Source organism: Myotis brandtii, unplaced genomic scaffold (assembly GCF_000412655.1).
Source record: "Myotis brandtii unplaced genomic scaffold, ASM41265v1 scaffold1137, whole genome shotgun sequence".
Lineage (NCBI taxonomy): Eukaryota > Metazoa > Chordata > Mammalia > Chiroptera > Vespertilionidae > Myotis > Myotis brandtii.
In genome coordinates this window covers 389,101-405,949 of record NW_005353916.1, presented here as the reverse complement: position 1 = coordinate 405,949, position 16,849 = coordinate 389,101, and the positions used below count along the sequence as shown (strand labels likewise).

At 36.4% G+C, this 16,849-nt stretch overlaps 1 protein-coding gene across 1 annotated transcript in view; it reads right to left on the bottom strand.

Annotated features, from left to right (window-relative positions):
* Positions 1 to 1,942: 1,942 nt before the first annotated feature.
* Positions 1,943 to 16,849, bottom strand: part of RAD21 (RAD21 cohesin complex component) — a 25,115-nt gene continuing 10,208 nt past the window's right edge. Inside the window, exons 4-13 of the mRNA XM_005857815.2 lie at positions 14,990 to 15,096; positions 14,090 to 14,296; positions 13,556 to 13,681; positions 13,010 to 13,135; positions 10,517 to 10,740; positions 9,177 to 9,336; positions 8,677 to 8,825; positions 6,302 to 6,451; positions 4,829 to 4,912; positions 1,943 to 3,597 (exon numbers count right to left, since the gene is read on the bottom strand). Of these exons, the coding sequence (XP_005857877.1) occupies positions 3,406 to 3,597; positions 4,829 to 4,912; positions 6,302 to 6,451; positions 8,677 to 8,825; positions 9,177 to 9,336; positions 10,517 to 10,740; positions 13,010 to 13,135; positions 13,556 to 13,681; positions 14,090 to 14,296; positions 14,990 to 15,096 (1,525 nt within the window). The 3' untranslated portion in view covers positions 1,943 to 3,405. The remainder of the gene's footprint in view (positions 3,598 to 4,828; positions 4,913 to 6,301; positions 6,452 to 8,676; positions 8,826 to 9,176; positions 9,337 to 10,516; positions 10,741 to 13,009; positions 13,136 to 13,555; positions 13,682 to 14,089; positions 14,297 to 14,989; positions 15,097 to 16,849) is intronic.

Below are 16,849 nucleotides of genomic sequence, written 5' to 3'. Positions count from 1 at the left end.
TACCCACTGTTTTAGGCACTTTTTATTTCATGTCATCTTTACAAGACTGCAAGTTCTGTACCAACAGCTCCAATTTATGATTGAATAAATGGAGTTGTCGCAAGGCAACCCTGGTCCATTTAACTGCAAATATATTTTCTTCTCACTTGACCTGTCTTTCTCACATCAGATCCTGGTGGTAGACTGTTAGGAATTACTCCAAAGCACACAGTAAATAAGATACCACAGTGGTGGGAGATCCATTACTTCATAAATCCTTCTGCCCATGCATCCACTCACCTATTTTGTTCTGGAGAAACACTCCGCTTGGAGCTGAGCCTGTACATACTTAAAACTTCCTGGGTGATTTTAAAGGGCAGCAAGGTTGAGGACCTAGACTGTTATCTCCCATTTTATTCTATTCAGTGTCTGGTCTTGCCTTATCTTCAATATGTCAGGCATACACCTATGTCCCTGTTTTTGCCCTACCCACTTCTTTCTTCTGAAACACTCACTCTTCCTTTGTACATCCTTGTTTAACACTCAAGTCTGCACAGAACTTCACCTTCTAAATGAGGCTTACTCTGACCACCCTATTGGAACTGCAAGCTATCATTCAATTTTGATGTATGCTTATTGTTCATTAGTCTTCATGCTAGAATGTAAACTCCATGAAGGCAGAGAACCTGGCTTGTTTTTGTGCACCCTTAGACTCTAAGCACCTTGCACAGGTTTAGCAGTATTATCTTAAGATTGTGTGACCTTTAGTGCAACACTAGTCACCTATGGCGAATGAACATTTGAAATGTGGCTAAATTGGAATTGCAAGACACTGGAGATATGGCCACTCACCGAGATGAGGCATTAGGGGGTCTGAAGGAATAACTAGAATTATTTTAGATGGACTGAGGTGCCATGTCATCCCTCCATGTGGAGACGTACCCTGGGATTAGAAAGGTTAAGAACTTGACCTGAAAAAAAGTAACCACCGTCATACAAAGTTTAGCTGCTTTTAAAATTCGTTTAAATTAGCTCAGGATTTTCACAACTCTTGGAAATAGGCGTGACCTGATTTTCGTTTTATCTTAGAAGTAGGCCCAGATAGAGAATAAAGTTTGAGTTTTAGGCTTCAAAATCAAATTAAGATGAGAAACTGTTTCCAGACCTCTGGCCCATTGCTCCTTCTACTGCACCCTTTGGTAGCTGTGTGAGGAAGTCAAGACAGGATTCTGCTCTCCAAGTATCTGTCTAGGCTTTTAAATCCTAAATCAAACTTAAGGTTCTGCTGTATCTAAAATGAAACCCATTTCACTTTACTATGTTGAGCCATCTTTCAAATCTTAGCAAAAGCTTTTTATCGTCTGAGAATCCTTTCTGGACTACTCCCAGGAACTCTGGCATACTGTGTTCTAGGCTTCTAACCTTTCCATATTAGATTTTAATTCTTTACTACTATTCTTTTGCCATAGGTGGTGAGCCCTAAACTAAAATCTTTGGATTTGAAGGTAACTGGTACTTAGTAAACAGTTTTTCCTGTAAGTCTTAGTTGTCTCAGAGCAGTGGGGAGTGAGACAAGTCCTAAGCTTGAATGTAAATTCGAGTTTACTCCAGGTTACCGAGTGCCCTGGCTTTCAGTAGGCTTTAAGATGAACTCAGGAAATCTATGCAACATGCTTCTCAGCTAAATTTGTTTAGGACGCCAAGCAGAGACACCTATAGGCATGTCGTAATTTATACGTACTTAGGGGTTAGCAGCAGCCATTTGTTGGTGTCAGGTCACATGGTTTCAGGTCTTCTGTTAAACTACTGTTTCATATTTAGTCTAAGACATTTTGAAAATGCATTTACTATTTGCATGGATAATTATGCCTTACCTTCTGTTGGCCTTGTCTAGAATAATTCACTTCTTTCAGCAGTGTTTTTCATGGGAACACCACTAACTGTATAACCAATACCTCAAAAATTTACAGCTTATAACACAACTTTTATTAGAAAAGTTATACATAACATAGCATCAACTATTTTCAAGAACAATATTAAACCCAATAAAGCAACAAAAACCAGACTAACAAAATGTGTAACAAGAAACTAATGACCTTTCTATAATCAAACATTCAATTATCTACAATGTCTTTTTACAAAGGGAGAAAAATCAATGGTTTACAGGCACATTATATTGAAAATAAAGCTGCAATAGCAATTTTATACAATTACCATTCTCAAGAAAATGAATCATCAAAACAGTGATTACGCATTCACAAATTTAAAACATTTCACTTAATTTTAAATTACTGGGTATACACTGAAGTCTGAGTTTTGAAAGTGATTTTTTCCACAAAAGTGCCACCACTTAAGCTAGAACTCTCAGTGTAATTTTTCCCTAAAAGTTAAGACATTTTGATAATCATAAGTCACATGATTTCTGGTGCTATCTGGTCTGTTAATTATAAAGCCTTTATTGGATGTTTTTCTTCACTTAAATTATAGGAAACTGGATACAGGATTGCTGTTGCAAAGCTATTAAGGTTCCAAACACAGTGTACAGCGTTGGAAAAAGAGGTCAGTAATAAAACTTACAATAAATATGAGAGAAGCCATTAGTTTTTACAGCATTGTCTGCTGAAAGGTTAAGTCAACCAGGTATATGATTTCCCATCAGTCTTGTCCTTTCAGTTGGAATAACAATTTCTATTTTCATGATCTGAATACTTCAATACACCTAAACATCTTTTTAAAACTTTGATTTTTAGCTCTTGGAAAATGGTTTAAAATCATTCTACTCTAAAAAGTCTATTTCTGCTGATTTTAGAGCCTCACTAAAATAACAGATTTCAGGATAGTAAGGTTCATTAAAAAGATTCGTGGAATGCTTTTAAAATAGTCCTATCCTTTTGTAACTGAAGGGGATGAGTTACAACACAATTTCACACACCCCCTTGGTCATCATGGAATTACACTTTACATATCTCGAGGACAATCTGTTTTGGGCACCATCCCAAAGAACAGTGGTTATAAGAAGATTGCCAGTGTTACTGATGGGAAAAGACAATTTCTTCCTAAGATTCACACCCTAGTTCAGACATTTTTCCTGACAAGTTTTCCTTTCCAATGCAGTCATGGAGAACAGATAAAAATCCTGACTTCTGACTGCTATTCAACATTATTGCATGTGCCAATATTGCACACATATATTCTGAACTGTTTAATCTTGGGTGCTTGTTTTCTCCATCAGAACACAATCCATACAAGCAGTTTCCCTTAAAGATGAAACTGATGAATTTAAAATACTGGAAAAAATGAAGAAAAATGCAGAGACTTTGTACAGACAAAAATCTGAATTTCTTAAAGGGTTTTGTGTGCCCTACACATGGGGGCAATTTTTACACACTAGTGAAATGAACACTAGCTACAATACTTCTAAGCTGCTCAAATAATGTGGAACCTTGGTCCAGGTGTTGCGATGATGTCACTGTATGGTTCTTCCTGTGTCAGCTCAATAGCTTGCTGCTTTTTAAGAACCAAGAAACTGTAGAACTTTGCTGCAGCTTGCTTTCTGTTTGTGTTTCGACATAACTCAAGCAAACTGATAGATTCAGCTCCAGTTTTAGCAAGAGCTCGCTGAAATTAAAAAAATAAAAGGAATTAAATGAAAGTAATTTGTATAGTACCATGCTATTTGGGGATGGAAAAAGTATACTGTATATTCTATGGGAGGCTGGGAGAAGATTTTGAATAGTAAGAGTGATTCTCACATCAGTCAAGAAGGTAAAAAGAAAGTTGATCATGGTATATCTAAAATCATAAATCCAAAAAATATTAAAATGACTCATCTTCTTTGGACATCTAATTCAACTGATTCCAACTATCCTCTGAATTTATTTTGGGAAACCATGAGCAACTTTCCTGGTATGTTATAGATCAGGGGTGGGCAACCCCTGGCACTCGAAACCCTTTCTTATAATCTTCCATTTACAATTTTTTTCTTAATATCAACTTTTTTATTTTGCAGATAAATTCAGTGTAGATGCATCTTAGATAAATAACTAATTTTATATAACAAGTTATCTTAAAGACCATAGACATGGATTGATGAGAGAGGGGAAAAGCAATTTCTATGCCTCTGCCTTAACTCTCCCTGCCTTCCTAGGTCCAACCAGTGTTTTGGTTTCATCTACATACGCTTGTGAATCTTTGTTCTCAGTGATGAATTTTGTTAAGTCTCGTAATAGGAGTAGCCTGACGGATGAAAGTAGTAGCTCGTGCGTATCTCTGAAGGTCACGAAATATAAACCTGATGTAAAATCTCTGTCATCAGTTTTCTGTCAGACTATCAGTGTACATGTATACATTAAAAAATAAATGTATTTTTCAACATCATATACTGTGTTTTTGTCGCTCGAATGAATTTTATTATTTCTTCAAGGTTCTTCACCTTGAGATATCAAGTAGGCGTAACATGTTCTCAAAAAATTAGGGTTGGCACGCAGAAGAATTTTGAGTCAGATTTTGCTGGTTTTGGCACGCACTCACAAAAAGGTTGCCCACCCCTATCATAGATGCTTAAGATACCCTTGGGCCTTAAAATATCAGATAAGGTAAGTGACATCTGACATTACAACAATTTGACAAATTGAATTATTCAGAGATTAAATTTGCTCAACCAAAAATGAGATGACACACAAAGGAGTACCATAAATCACCACCACAATTTTGCTTTGTAAGATTAATCATAGAAAAGTAACAGTTTAAAATATGTAATAGGTATTCCGTTTATAGCATGTAACTTTTTTTTTTTGAGGGAGTAATGGCACAATTCTTTGCTGAGGATTCTAAGACTGCCCCGGTTTACCTGAAGACCATGAAGCATCTGCTGAGTCCTTTTGTTCCATCTTCTTTCTTCTTGATCCTGGTCACCCCCTGAAGCATCTTCATCCTGAATAAAGATGACCCCACAAAAGTAAGCTGATAAAAATCTGCTGCAAAATGAAATTTCTATTTCTGTATTTCCTGAAAGCTCTAAATTAAACTATTTTGACTAATAGAAAATTATATTTGATCCTGCTGAAAAATCACTTAAATCTAGTGTGAAGTTTGTCTTTCTTAAATTACAAAAGAAAGTCCTCTGTACCTGCAAGCAAACATTTGGCTGAATATGAGATTCTGTACTGGTCTATAAAGATGTGCTCTATACAGCATGGTCCATGGACTATTGCTGGTTGGTTATTTGGCCCCTGTTAAAATAAGGAAGGAACTTACGCTGAGATATAAATCAACTATGCCACTAACATATTCAGTTGAGATCAAGAGCATGTTATGTTTTATTTTTGGAGCATGATATTCTAGGTGATTTATAATCTGGCAGATTCCTAATCTCATTGTGGACCAGTACCAGAGAAGAGGCCACAAACTAGCAAAGATGAGCAAGTAGTACTTAGTCTATATGGTATTTTTAAAAGAAGTGGGCTATGACCCATCATATATATTTTACTTGAGCCACCTAGCTCCCAGGATAGACTAGAACTATCACCACTCCCAAAGAGTCAGAAGTGAACAGCTTTACACCTAACAGGAAGCACAATGACTTTTAAATACTAATTCAATGCTAAGTCTGAGATAATGGCACACTCTAATACATAGGCTAGAGTAGCTCTGGGGCTAAATTTCGACTTTAAAACAATGTAGTGCTCATATTAAATCTTAAGCACTAAGTGCTAACGAAATGTGTCCAATCCATAACTTTTAGTCTTGGAAGAAATTTAAAAGCTTCAATGCCACCTAGAAGGCATTTAAAATAAAGTTCTTGAGTTTCTTGATGTTGTCAAATATTTTAACAGCCAAAGCATGCACCAGGAAAAAGAAATCCATTCCTAAAGCATCTCTGTACTTTTCAAAAAATAAGATTCATGCCAGCCTTCACTCAATCTAAAGTCACATCCTACTCCAGTCTAATAAAAACAAAACGATAAATGTTTGGTTATCTGATTTCCAGGCCATGGATAACAGTAATAGTAAGAACTGACTATTGACCACAAGATAATAAAAGCAGCTACAAGCAATTTAGTTGTGAAGCAAAGAAACCAGTGAAGGGCAGTCCCATGTCCTTCAAAAGCCAATGAGTTATAGCAGAGCATACAATCTGTTCTTAATGATGAGCTAGATCACTAAACATTTGGTTTAAAATTTGCTTAATGTTTATAAACATGTTTTCATCACTCCAATGCTCAACATTAATGAACTTAATCTCTAATATGAAAATTAAAAAAGCTGGTAGAAGATTTTTGCTAAAGGTGAATTGTGATTTTTTTCAGGACATTAACATTACCTCCTCTTCTTCCTCTTCTTCTTTCTCCTTCTCTTTCTCCTTTTCTTTTTCCGGGAGAAGCTCTAACTCTGGAATTAACTGACAGATATTTGGAGGCTCTTCTGGGGGCAGTTCTACAGGAGGTATTTCCATCTGCTCTACTTGCTGAGGCTTAAAACAATAAAAATAAGGCAATTTAAGATGCACATTTTAAGGGTAGCTTCTTTTAAATTTGCTCAAGTTTTCAAAATGGAAAGAAATACTGGGGCAATATTGCATACTTCCTCACAACCAAAAATTGATTATACAGGGTGGGAGCAAAAGCAAGCTTGCAGTTATTCATATGGAAAAGAATACAAAAATAAACTTTTCACACACAACTGTAAATCTTTCTTTTACTTGTAAAGCTTTGACATTAAAGTATTGTAGTTTACAAAAAAAAAAAAAATGGATCCATTATCTTATTATCCTAGAACAAAAGTGTTTTTAGGAGTCAAAAACTTAAGTCTATGTGAGAAATTTGCAAATAAGAAAAACCATAAACAGTAAACATCCCCCAAACTTTATATAGTAACATTTTAGAAAAAAACACACAAAACAGAACTTACTCCAGGGCAGTACAGAAACCCATCAATTAGCCTGCTACTATCACCATTACTGCACACAACTGCTTTAAGGCTATCCAACTAACTTGGGCTCTAAAAAAAAAAGAGCAGCAAGTAGAAAAGAGATGATTTTGGAGGTCCATCTCTTTTAAATTTCCTTCCTCTCAGGCTTTAATATTAAAAACAACAACAATGAAAAAACAGTCTGTAACAAACCAAAGGAATGTCAAGGAACAATTACCAGGAGAGGTACTCGAATAATCAACTCACCTGTTCCTACTCCTGAGCTCATAGAGAAAAATGCTCTTTTTAGACAACTTCTTACCACCAGAGGGCAGAGAACTAATTTTTTTTATATTGATTTTTTACAGAGAGGAAGGGAGAGGGATAGAGAGCTAGAAACATCGATGAGAGAGAAACATCGATCAGCCGCCTCCTGCACACCCCCAACTGGGGATGTGCCCGTAACCAAGGCACATGCCCCTGACCGGAATCGAACCTGGGACTCTTGAGTCCACAGGCTGACCCTCTATCCACTGAGCCAAACTGGTTAGGGCGAGAACTAATTCTTAAAACTGGCAGGCTATCTTGTCAATGTGTCTTGATGGAGGCTGAACCAGATTCATTTATTCTATGGTTGAGAAGTCTTAAACCTGACCTTACTTCCGTTATACTTTAGTTTTCTTATCTTTAGTGAACTTAATTTGTTTTTCAGCAATTTGAAAGTATACTGATTATTTAATGGGTCATTTAATGAGATAGCCTAAAATTGCCTACCTCTGGAAATATGCAAAAATATTTGTTAAAGATTAAACCAGAACTTGAAACAGAATTGAGAGTCCAGGAATAAAGCCATACATACCTGGTCAATTAATTTATAACAAAAGAGCCAAGAATATACAATGGACAAAGGACAGTCCTTACTGTAATCATTTAATAACATTTACATGTATCAAATCATGCTTTTCACCTTAGACCAGTGTTTCTCAACCTTCTGGCCCTTTAAATACAGTTCCTCATGTGATCCAACCATAAAATTATTTTTGTTGCTACTTCATAGCTGTAATGTTGCTACTGTTATGAATCATAATGTAAATATCTGATATGCAGGATGGTCTTAGGCGACCCCTGTGAAAGGGTCGTTCGACCGCCAAAGGGGTCGCGGCCCACAGGTTGAGAACCGCTGCCTTAGATGAATACAATGTTAATTATTTCTCAGTAAAACTGGAGAATGTTCGAACTTGCTCAAAGCAAAATAAAGAGTCAGACAACTGAAACTGGAGAAGTGACAATCTGTTCACACTTGGCCTGGAATGTGTAAGAATCTACTAGCTTATTTTCAAGTACAAAAATCCTATCTAGCAGAAAGTTTTATTTTACTCACAAAATATTTAATACATGTAGAATTTAACAGGTTCAATATACTGCTTTTCTGATTTTATCTAGAATTATCAGATTCACCCTGGACTAATATTTGAGAAAGAAAAATAAAACAAGAACCAAGTTCAGGGTCAAGGTGCTCACGATAAGCCACGCTGAAGCAACACTATTCAAGAAGAGTCAGAAAGACTGAAAATTCCTAGAGCATCTTCTCTCACTTAAGGCACATTGTGCTCATACCCTTGGCTGCCATTCTTCCTCTTTGGACCCATGTGCTTCGCATTTTCTGCCTAAAACCAAGATACTTTAAAAGGGCTCCCTAAATAACACTCGCTAGTACTAGGGATTTAAAATGAATGTCTAATACCCCCAAACATACAAACACTGTGATGGAGAGATGTGCTTACTTACAGGGATCACAGGCTCTGGGTCAATTTGTCCTGCTTTTCGCTTAACTCCCTGAGGTGGTGGTGGAGGCATGGCTGACTCATCCAGGTTTGTTCTGCTGGTCTCCATCACTGACTCCTGGAGGCGGCTTGGCTCTTCCAAAATGGGCTCATCTGCAGTTGGCCATATGGAAAGACTAAGGTCATATAGTCTTGACCCATTTACTTTTAATACTAATACACTAAGATGTAGGTACTTTCTCTAATGGAGATGCCAAATAAAATTTTCTCCAGAAAGATTACTCAATTTGAAATACACTTAAAGGTGGGAAAGGACCTTAAGTCCCACCTCCAGTCCAATGCAAGATAATCCTTTAGCAGACTGTCATACAGCCAATCATGAAAACAAAGCTTCATATCTAACAAAGCAATCACAATATAATAAGGCATGTATTTCCCTGTCCAAAAATGTTGAGTATATTGTTCACATAAATGTCATTAGGGAACTATCACAAAAGAACAGACCGATAACATCACGTTGCTGCTGTTGCTGTTGCTGTTCTTCTCTGGGAACCTCTGGATTTTCAAATTCTTTGAGGAATTCATCCAAATTATCAGCCTCTCCTCCTTTCCTCCTTTTTCTAAGATCTTCTGGAACTAGAGGTGTAAGACAGCGTGTAAAGAGCTATAAAAAAAAATAAGGGGAAAAAACCACTCAATTATAAAATAAGTCACATTAGCGAAAAAGCCACCGACATTTCTATTTTCCATAAGCTTTAATATAGTTGTAATCAGTGTATATATACTTAGCATAATTTCTACTTAATGTTATAACATACTCATAGTTCATTCCATCTTAAAATGACTTTAAATACAGGCTTTCAAATTATAACAAATTAAATTTTTAAAAAGTTCAGTGAAAATTTTAAATCCATTGTCTTGTAACTCAGAGATAAACTTCAGGCAAATAAACTAAAACGTCTAAGCTTTATTTTCATATTGATACTTAATACTCAATCCAATTTTACATAGTGCTTTATCACCTATCATTTTAATAAAATATTCCATCGAGGAGATATATGTATCTCACACTTGAAACATTTTTCAATGTTTTAATTTTCTTTTTAAAAAATTAACTAAAAGCAACAATGTAATTAACATCTTCAAAGAAATGGCTTTTCCATATTTTGAATTACTTCCTTAGAAAAAAACTCCTATAAGAAGACCACTAAGTCAAACAATATAAATTTTCCAGATGAATATTTTATAGGACCATGCTTTCAATAAAAAGCAGTTTTACCATTGTCTTGCTGCTTTGAAACACTTTACATTTAGAATACAATGAATAAAGTGAAATCAATTGGTTCTATGCATATTTCAACCTTACAAAGAGTAACAGCCTATCAACACTGCGTCTGTCACTCATGCGATGCCCCAGAATCCTGTTTTGGAGTACTATGGAACCTAAAGTGAGCAGAGAGGGCCTCTTCTCATAAAGCCAGTGGAAAAAGTATAACTATTACACATTTCAGCCAGAAAGCAACATCTAAAGATTGCAGATTGGAAGCACAGTGCACAATAAAGCAACAGAACTAATAGTTTATCAGAGGAGATTGAAGAGAGAACTATTAAAAATGCCAGTAGCTTTGTTGTATAGGGAATATTCATTCTACATCTTTTAGAAATGCAAGTGTCACTCATTACCATTTTTCAGATCAAGGTAAGTTCAGTATACTGTGATTTAAAAAAGAAGGTACGGTATAATTGACAAATACTTGATCAAAAATTATTCAAACGGAAGTTTTAAAAGTATTTTAAAAAATGGTCAAAATGTGTATGAAATAATAAGTCCTGCAAACTGTTACCTTCAGTAGTCTGTTATTCCATAAAGGCTGGGCAGGTAAAGAGAAAAGCTTTTCCACTCCCCCTGTCTCTTTCCACATCATCAATTTCTTGGTGGGTGGTGCCAGATCCAAAGTTGTAACAATGTCAGAATAATCACTAAGCTGGGCTCTAATGGTCTTACTATCCAACTCTTTGACACTGTCAACAATTAACTTCCTCTTTCTCTTGGCTTTTGTTTCTTTGACTGAAATGAAAAAGAAAAGAAAATCATTTTCTCGAGAGGGCAGCAAGAAAACACACAGTGCCCAGACTTGGTCTCATTGTATCTCCTGCTTTTCTACAAACCCACTAGGAAAGTTAAACCTCATGAGGGCAGAATCTCTTTTTCTCTTTCATTTAAAGGTTTTTAAATTGATTTTTAGAAAGGAATGAAGAGGGGGAGAGAGAGAAAAATGTTGATTGGAGAAGGAAATAGCAATCTGCTGCTGCTTGCACACCGCCTACCAGGGATCAAGCCAGCAACCTGGGTAACACCAGCCAGGGCCAGAATCTCTTTTAAATTAGGTTTCCCAAGCACCATGCAGAAAAGAGGCTGGCATTCAATAGGCGCTCAGTAAAAACTTTCAGAATAAATGAATATGGATTTAGTACAAAATGAGTGAGTAAATTCAAGAACCAATACATTTATCCATGTAACTTTATACAGTAAACATGGAACATATCACACTTAGAGGCTCAAGTTCTGAGTTGCCTTATTAGTTGAGTAAAAGTTGAATACAAGTTAAGAAAAGCTGACTTCATCTTGCTTACCTCTTCATTTTCTTATTTGCAATATGGCCAACCACTTATAGAGGTTGTGAAATACTTAAGACTGTTTGGCATAGATTGAGTCCTCCATAAATGGTTGCAATTACTAGGATTTTTATTGGAAAGGTTACAATTCATATATGGCAGTTGTACAAGCAGCCTGAAGTGAAACAAGCCCAAACCCAGTCAGATGCACCTGGAACTCCATCACAGACATGTATATTCATTTCTAAACCTCACTAGAACGGTAAAGTAGATAGCTTTACCTCAATCTTTGAAGATAACAACAACAAAAAACCAGCTCATGGGATTAAATTCTTTAAGATTTTATCCTATCATACATGTTATATCCCAGAGGTTTTATTTTTTTAAAATCCTCACTTGAGGACATGTTTTTATTGATTAGGGAGAGGAAGAGAGAGAAACACAACATGAGAAACAGATCTGTTGCCTCCCGTATAAACACAGACCAGGAATCAAACTTACGACCCTTCAATGCATAGGATGATGCTTTAATCAACTGAGCCACACCGGCCAGGGCCCCCACAGATTTTTATATACAATTATTTATGTGGTTTAAAATTCAAAAAACGTTATAGAGTGACAGCCTTTGTCTAAACTGTCCTCCAGCTACTCAGAGTTCCTTTCCCTAAAAGTTCAAGTTCTTAAAACAACTGGCAAAGCCTATTTTAAACACTGCAGTTTACCTCCTTTAATGTTGTCTTAAATATGTCACTAATATAGTACATATTTTATTTACTCATGTTCTAATTAGTGTTCCATAGGATAAAGATTTATTTCATTGTTACATTTTTAGTTCCTACATAGTCAGGTACTTAATAAGCGCTCTTTTTAAACCAGGAGCCCAAGTCACAATTTTTGGTGACCAGATTTTAAGTAGAAAAACCAAAAGGTTAACCTTGTTCTATTTAAAAGTAACAACTTATCTTGAATATACTGTAACTGACTTCAAGTATTCTATCCTATTGTAACCATAAACTATCTAGAAATTTTAAAAATTTCACACCCAAATTATGTATCTCAAACTGCTTCTTTCATTCAGAAGCAGCAGCCCCCCGCCCCCCCCTCCCTCCCCCAATTGTTTTGTTATGCTGCTTATATAATAGAGGCCTAATGCACGAAAATCATGCAAGGGGCAAGGCCCCCTACCCGCAGTGGCGGCTGCCTCTGTCTTGGCCCTCATAGCCCCGGCTTCGTCCAGAAGGACGTCTGGTCTCATTAGCATATTACGCTTTTATTATATAGGATATTCTTATATAATAAGAATACTGCTTTTAGAACCTCTGATAGTTCAAATTTAAAAAGAAAAAAAGTATTTTTAGGTTTTCCTAGACTGGAGCCCAACTGTATAGAACTTTGGAAGATAACTGATTAGCCAGTCCTGTATTTTACTGTAAAATACCTTCCAATGTTTTCTGTTACACATGTGACCTGTTAGCATTTTGAGAATCCAGAGACTACATACGAGCAGAAAACTTGTCCTATACTTTATATTTCACAACAACTTCCATGAATATTCTTTCAGATACTCAAATTATATTTGAATTAAATAAAGGTTCTGATAGATGACTGTGACCAAGAAGAAAGAAGACCAGTTATCTAAAATGAGAGCAGGAATTTAGTGGACAACAGCCAGAACTAGATCTTATGTTCTGGTAAGTTTTATAAGTCAAATGTGTGCTCACCAGTGATATCGATAGGTTCCAAAGCAAAGGCTTCTTCCTCATTCGGAACAAGTGTTGTTTGATCAGTCATAGTCGGCATTGGTTCGACAGGATCCACTGAGTCAGGACTATCAGGCCCACCACCCACTATAAAAACAGAACTTTGGTCACAAAAGGCTTGGTTATTTAACATATACCCTACAGACAGAGAAAGTATTCCTCTGTAAAACTGGAAAAAATAAAACAACAACAACAAAAAACCCCATTGGTACCAAGAAAATGGTTTTCTAGATCTGAGGAAATCCCTCCGAATCGAACCCTGTGATTTATGATGATGATGATGTCACATTTGGTTATTGAAGTCTCCCTTATCTTTGGCCAAAAAAGGGGTGGGAGCATAGGGTTAAACATTTAAGAGACCCAGAACTTACAATCAATCAAAAGCACTGTTTTAAGATTTACAGTTTGTTCATTAAAAGCTTGAACTTTCAGTGTGTGTTCTTTATGTTAAATATCTCTCTGGATATCATACAATCATGCCCAGGTCACTAAACATGAAATGCTTACTTGACACATTATCATCCTCATCCATATCATCATGTGCAGGCTGTTCTGGCAACATAACCCCCGTCTCCGATAGGGCAGGAGGATCATCAAAGATACCGCCATCATTATTACTAATGAGTTTGTCATCTGAAATAGGAAATATAATTTAAATGTTATTCAAAAAAATGCTAAAAGAATATTCAATCACTGGAAAAATACAATTATGTTAAAATGGATTAAATTTAAAAACTTAAATCTGTATTCAATTTGCATCTGTTTCTCTTCAGGGTAGTGTATGAAAGTATAAAACAGTATATAAAAATATTTCTCACTAATTTATATTCTCTAGTTCTTATCTCTATTTAAAATATATTTACTTAACACAGATATCAAACAGAAATAGAGCAGTTTTAAGAACTAGTAAAATTTAAACTGAGAACATTTACTGAGCCAATGGTCGGAATTCACACCTGTATGCCTAGAGTTACTCAAGACACAGAATTAGCAATAGCTCTAACATAAAGAAATTATTAGAATAAACACCTTGTGACCTACCTAATATGCCACCATCATTTCCTTCTCCGAAGTTGTCATCCTTATATTGGTCTTCATATTCTAAATGGTTAATTTTCTCATTCAGATTGCTGGTGCTCTGCTCAGGCTCTAACAGGAGGTTAGAAGCACTAGTGCTTACTAACATGTCATCATCCTCAAAAGCACTGCCTTCTCGCATTATCTCACGGTCATCCATTCCAAAGTCACCTGAATAAATTTTAGTCAGTCATTAACTGAAAAAAGTGAGAAACATGACTGATACAAAATAAAAAAGGTTAGTGATTTATGATGATGTCACATTTGCTTATTGAAGTCTTGCTTATCTTTGAATGTTAAAACATCTAGTTTAAAGCTTTAACATCTGTATTTCATAAGCTGAATCTGGGGCAAGATTGGCAAATACAAAGTTAAGATCCAAATTTAGGTTACCTAAATATGTTAAGTAAATCTAAATATGTATGCCTGTTAAGTGGCATTAACATTCATAGACAAACTTTGTTATAATAGGTTTTCATAAGAAAAGAATTTGGCTTGCTACAAGTTTTGAATAGTGAATTTCAATAGAATGCACAATGCAACTGTTCCAACATAAATAGTTTAAAAGTGTGCAGTACTTCAACATTGAGACTTTTCACACAAATCAATATACAGGTTTTATCATTGTGTATGGGAAGTAGGAGTAGGCAAAGAATGAATTCTAAGTTTGGTGCATAAATGGAAATAATGCTTAATATACTGGAACGAAGACAAATTCTTTTCCTAATAAAAATATGTGAGATGAAATTTTAAGTCATTCTGTCATTGTGAATGTAATAAATGCCTGGTTTTCTTTTTTAAATTGCTAACAGTACCAAACATAATTGTAATATTATAGCTAGTGACTAGTGATTTCTCTATTACCAAAATCATTTTCTTGTAGGATACTGATGTTCCCAACGTCTTCTCTCATGGTTATCTCTTCCACTCTACTCTGGTTCAGGCTGAACTGCTGGGCCACATCGATGTCACTGTAAAAAGATTTCAAATACACTTTAGTCAAGTCTTATCATAATATACAGTAATACACGGAGGCCAAGAATCTGAATGATTTACAAGTTAAAGTTTCCTGGCTTTTCTGAGACCTGTTTCTTTCTCTAACAAGTAACCTTTCATATTGTTTTAAAATATTAAATAAATTAAAAAAAAACAAACCCACAAAACTCACATAATGTTAAACACCAGTCAGCAGTATCATTGGCCAAATTCAGAATGTAAATAGTTCAAAACACATAAGTGGGTTAGTTTAGCAATTAAATGGCAAGGAAAAATGAGAGATGCACAGCTGGTGTAGATTCTTGAGCGACTATGAGACACATCAACCAAGTAAAGTTTGCAGACCGTGTGCAGACCTAACTCAAACAAGCTAGAAGAAAAAAAGGCCCTGTGTGTCAACTGGGACATCTAAACGCTGATTGGACATACAGTAAGGAATTACTTCAAGTTTTCTAAAGTATGATGTTATTATGGGTATGTTTTAAAAATTCCTTATTTCCAAAGAGATACATACTGAGTTATTTACAGTATTTAATAAGATATGTGTTATTTGCTTTAAGATAATTCAGTGGGGACTGGAGGGTGAGTTGGAGAAATACATATGAAATAAAAGTGGCAATATAGCCCTGACCGGTTTGGCTCAGCGGATAGAGCGTCGGCCTGCGGACTTAAGAGTCCCAGGTTCGATTCCGGTCAAGGGCATGTACCTGGGTTGTGGGCACATCCCCAGTAGGGGGTGTGCAGGAGGCAGTTGATCGATGTTTCTTTCTCATTGATGTTTGTAACTTTCTATCCCTCTCCCTTCTTCTCTGTGAACAATCAATAAAATATATTTTAAAAAGTGGCAATATTGGCCAAACCGGTTTGGCTCAGTGGATACAGCGTCAGCCTGCGGACTGAAAGGTCCCAGGTTCGATTCCGGTCAAGGGCATGTACCTGGGTTGTGGGCACATCCCCAGTAGGAGGTGTGCAGGAGGCAGCTGGTCGATGTTTCTCTCTCATCGATGTTTCTAACTCTCTACCCCTTTCCCTTCCTCTCTGTAAAAAGTCAATAAAATATATTTTTTTAAAAAGTGGCAATATTGATAATCAAAACTGGATAATCAGTACATGTAGTTCACAATACTAACCTACTTTTAGCTAGGTTAAGAAATTTCCATGATAAAAAACAAACAAACAAACAAAAAACCAATCTATATATATGAAAACCAAGTGACTGGAGTGCCAGAATGACTGGTTGCTCTGATGCACACTGCGGCCCCGATCGCCCTCACCCCCAACTGGGGGCAGGGCCGACTGGCCAGCCCAGCCCAATCAGCCCCAATGGGGGTGGGCTGGCTGGACACCACCCATGTACGAATTCATGCACCGGGCCTCTAGTCTACACTAATAAAAGAGAAACATGGTAATTGGCGTACGACCGCTACCCTTTTCATTGGCTAATCAGTGAGTATATGCAAATTAACTGTCAGCCAAGATGGCAGCCGGCAGCCAGGCACTGAAGCGAGCAGGGAGGCTTGCTTGCTGCAGACTCCAACGTTCCCCGCCTAACTTGCCAGCCTCTCAGTTGCAACTCTAAGCAACTATATACTATGTTGCAAATAAGAAGCTAAACAAAACCCCAGAAAAGGGCTTCCATTCAGCCGGGCTCGGACCACAACATTGTATCTATGTTTTCAGCAGCAAGGCCCCAGAGCTAAAGCTGGCCCAAAAAAAAAAAAAAAAAAA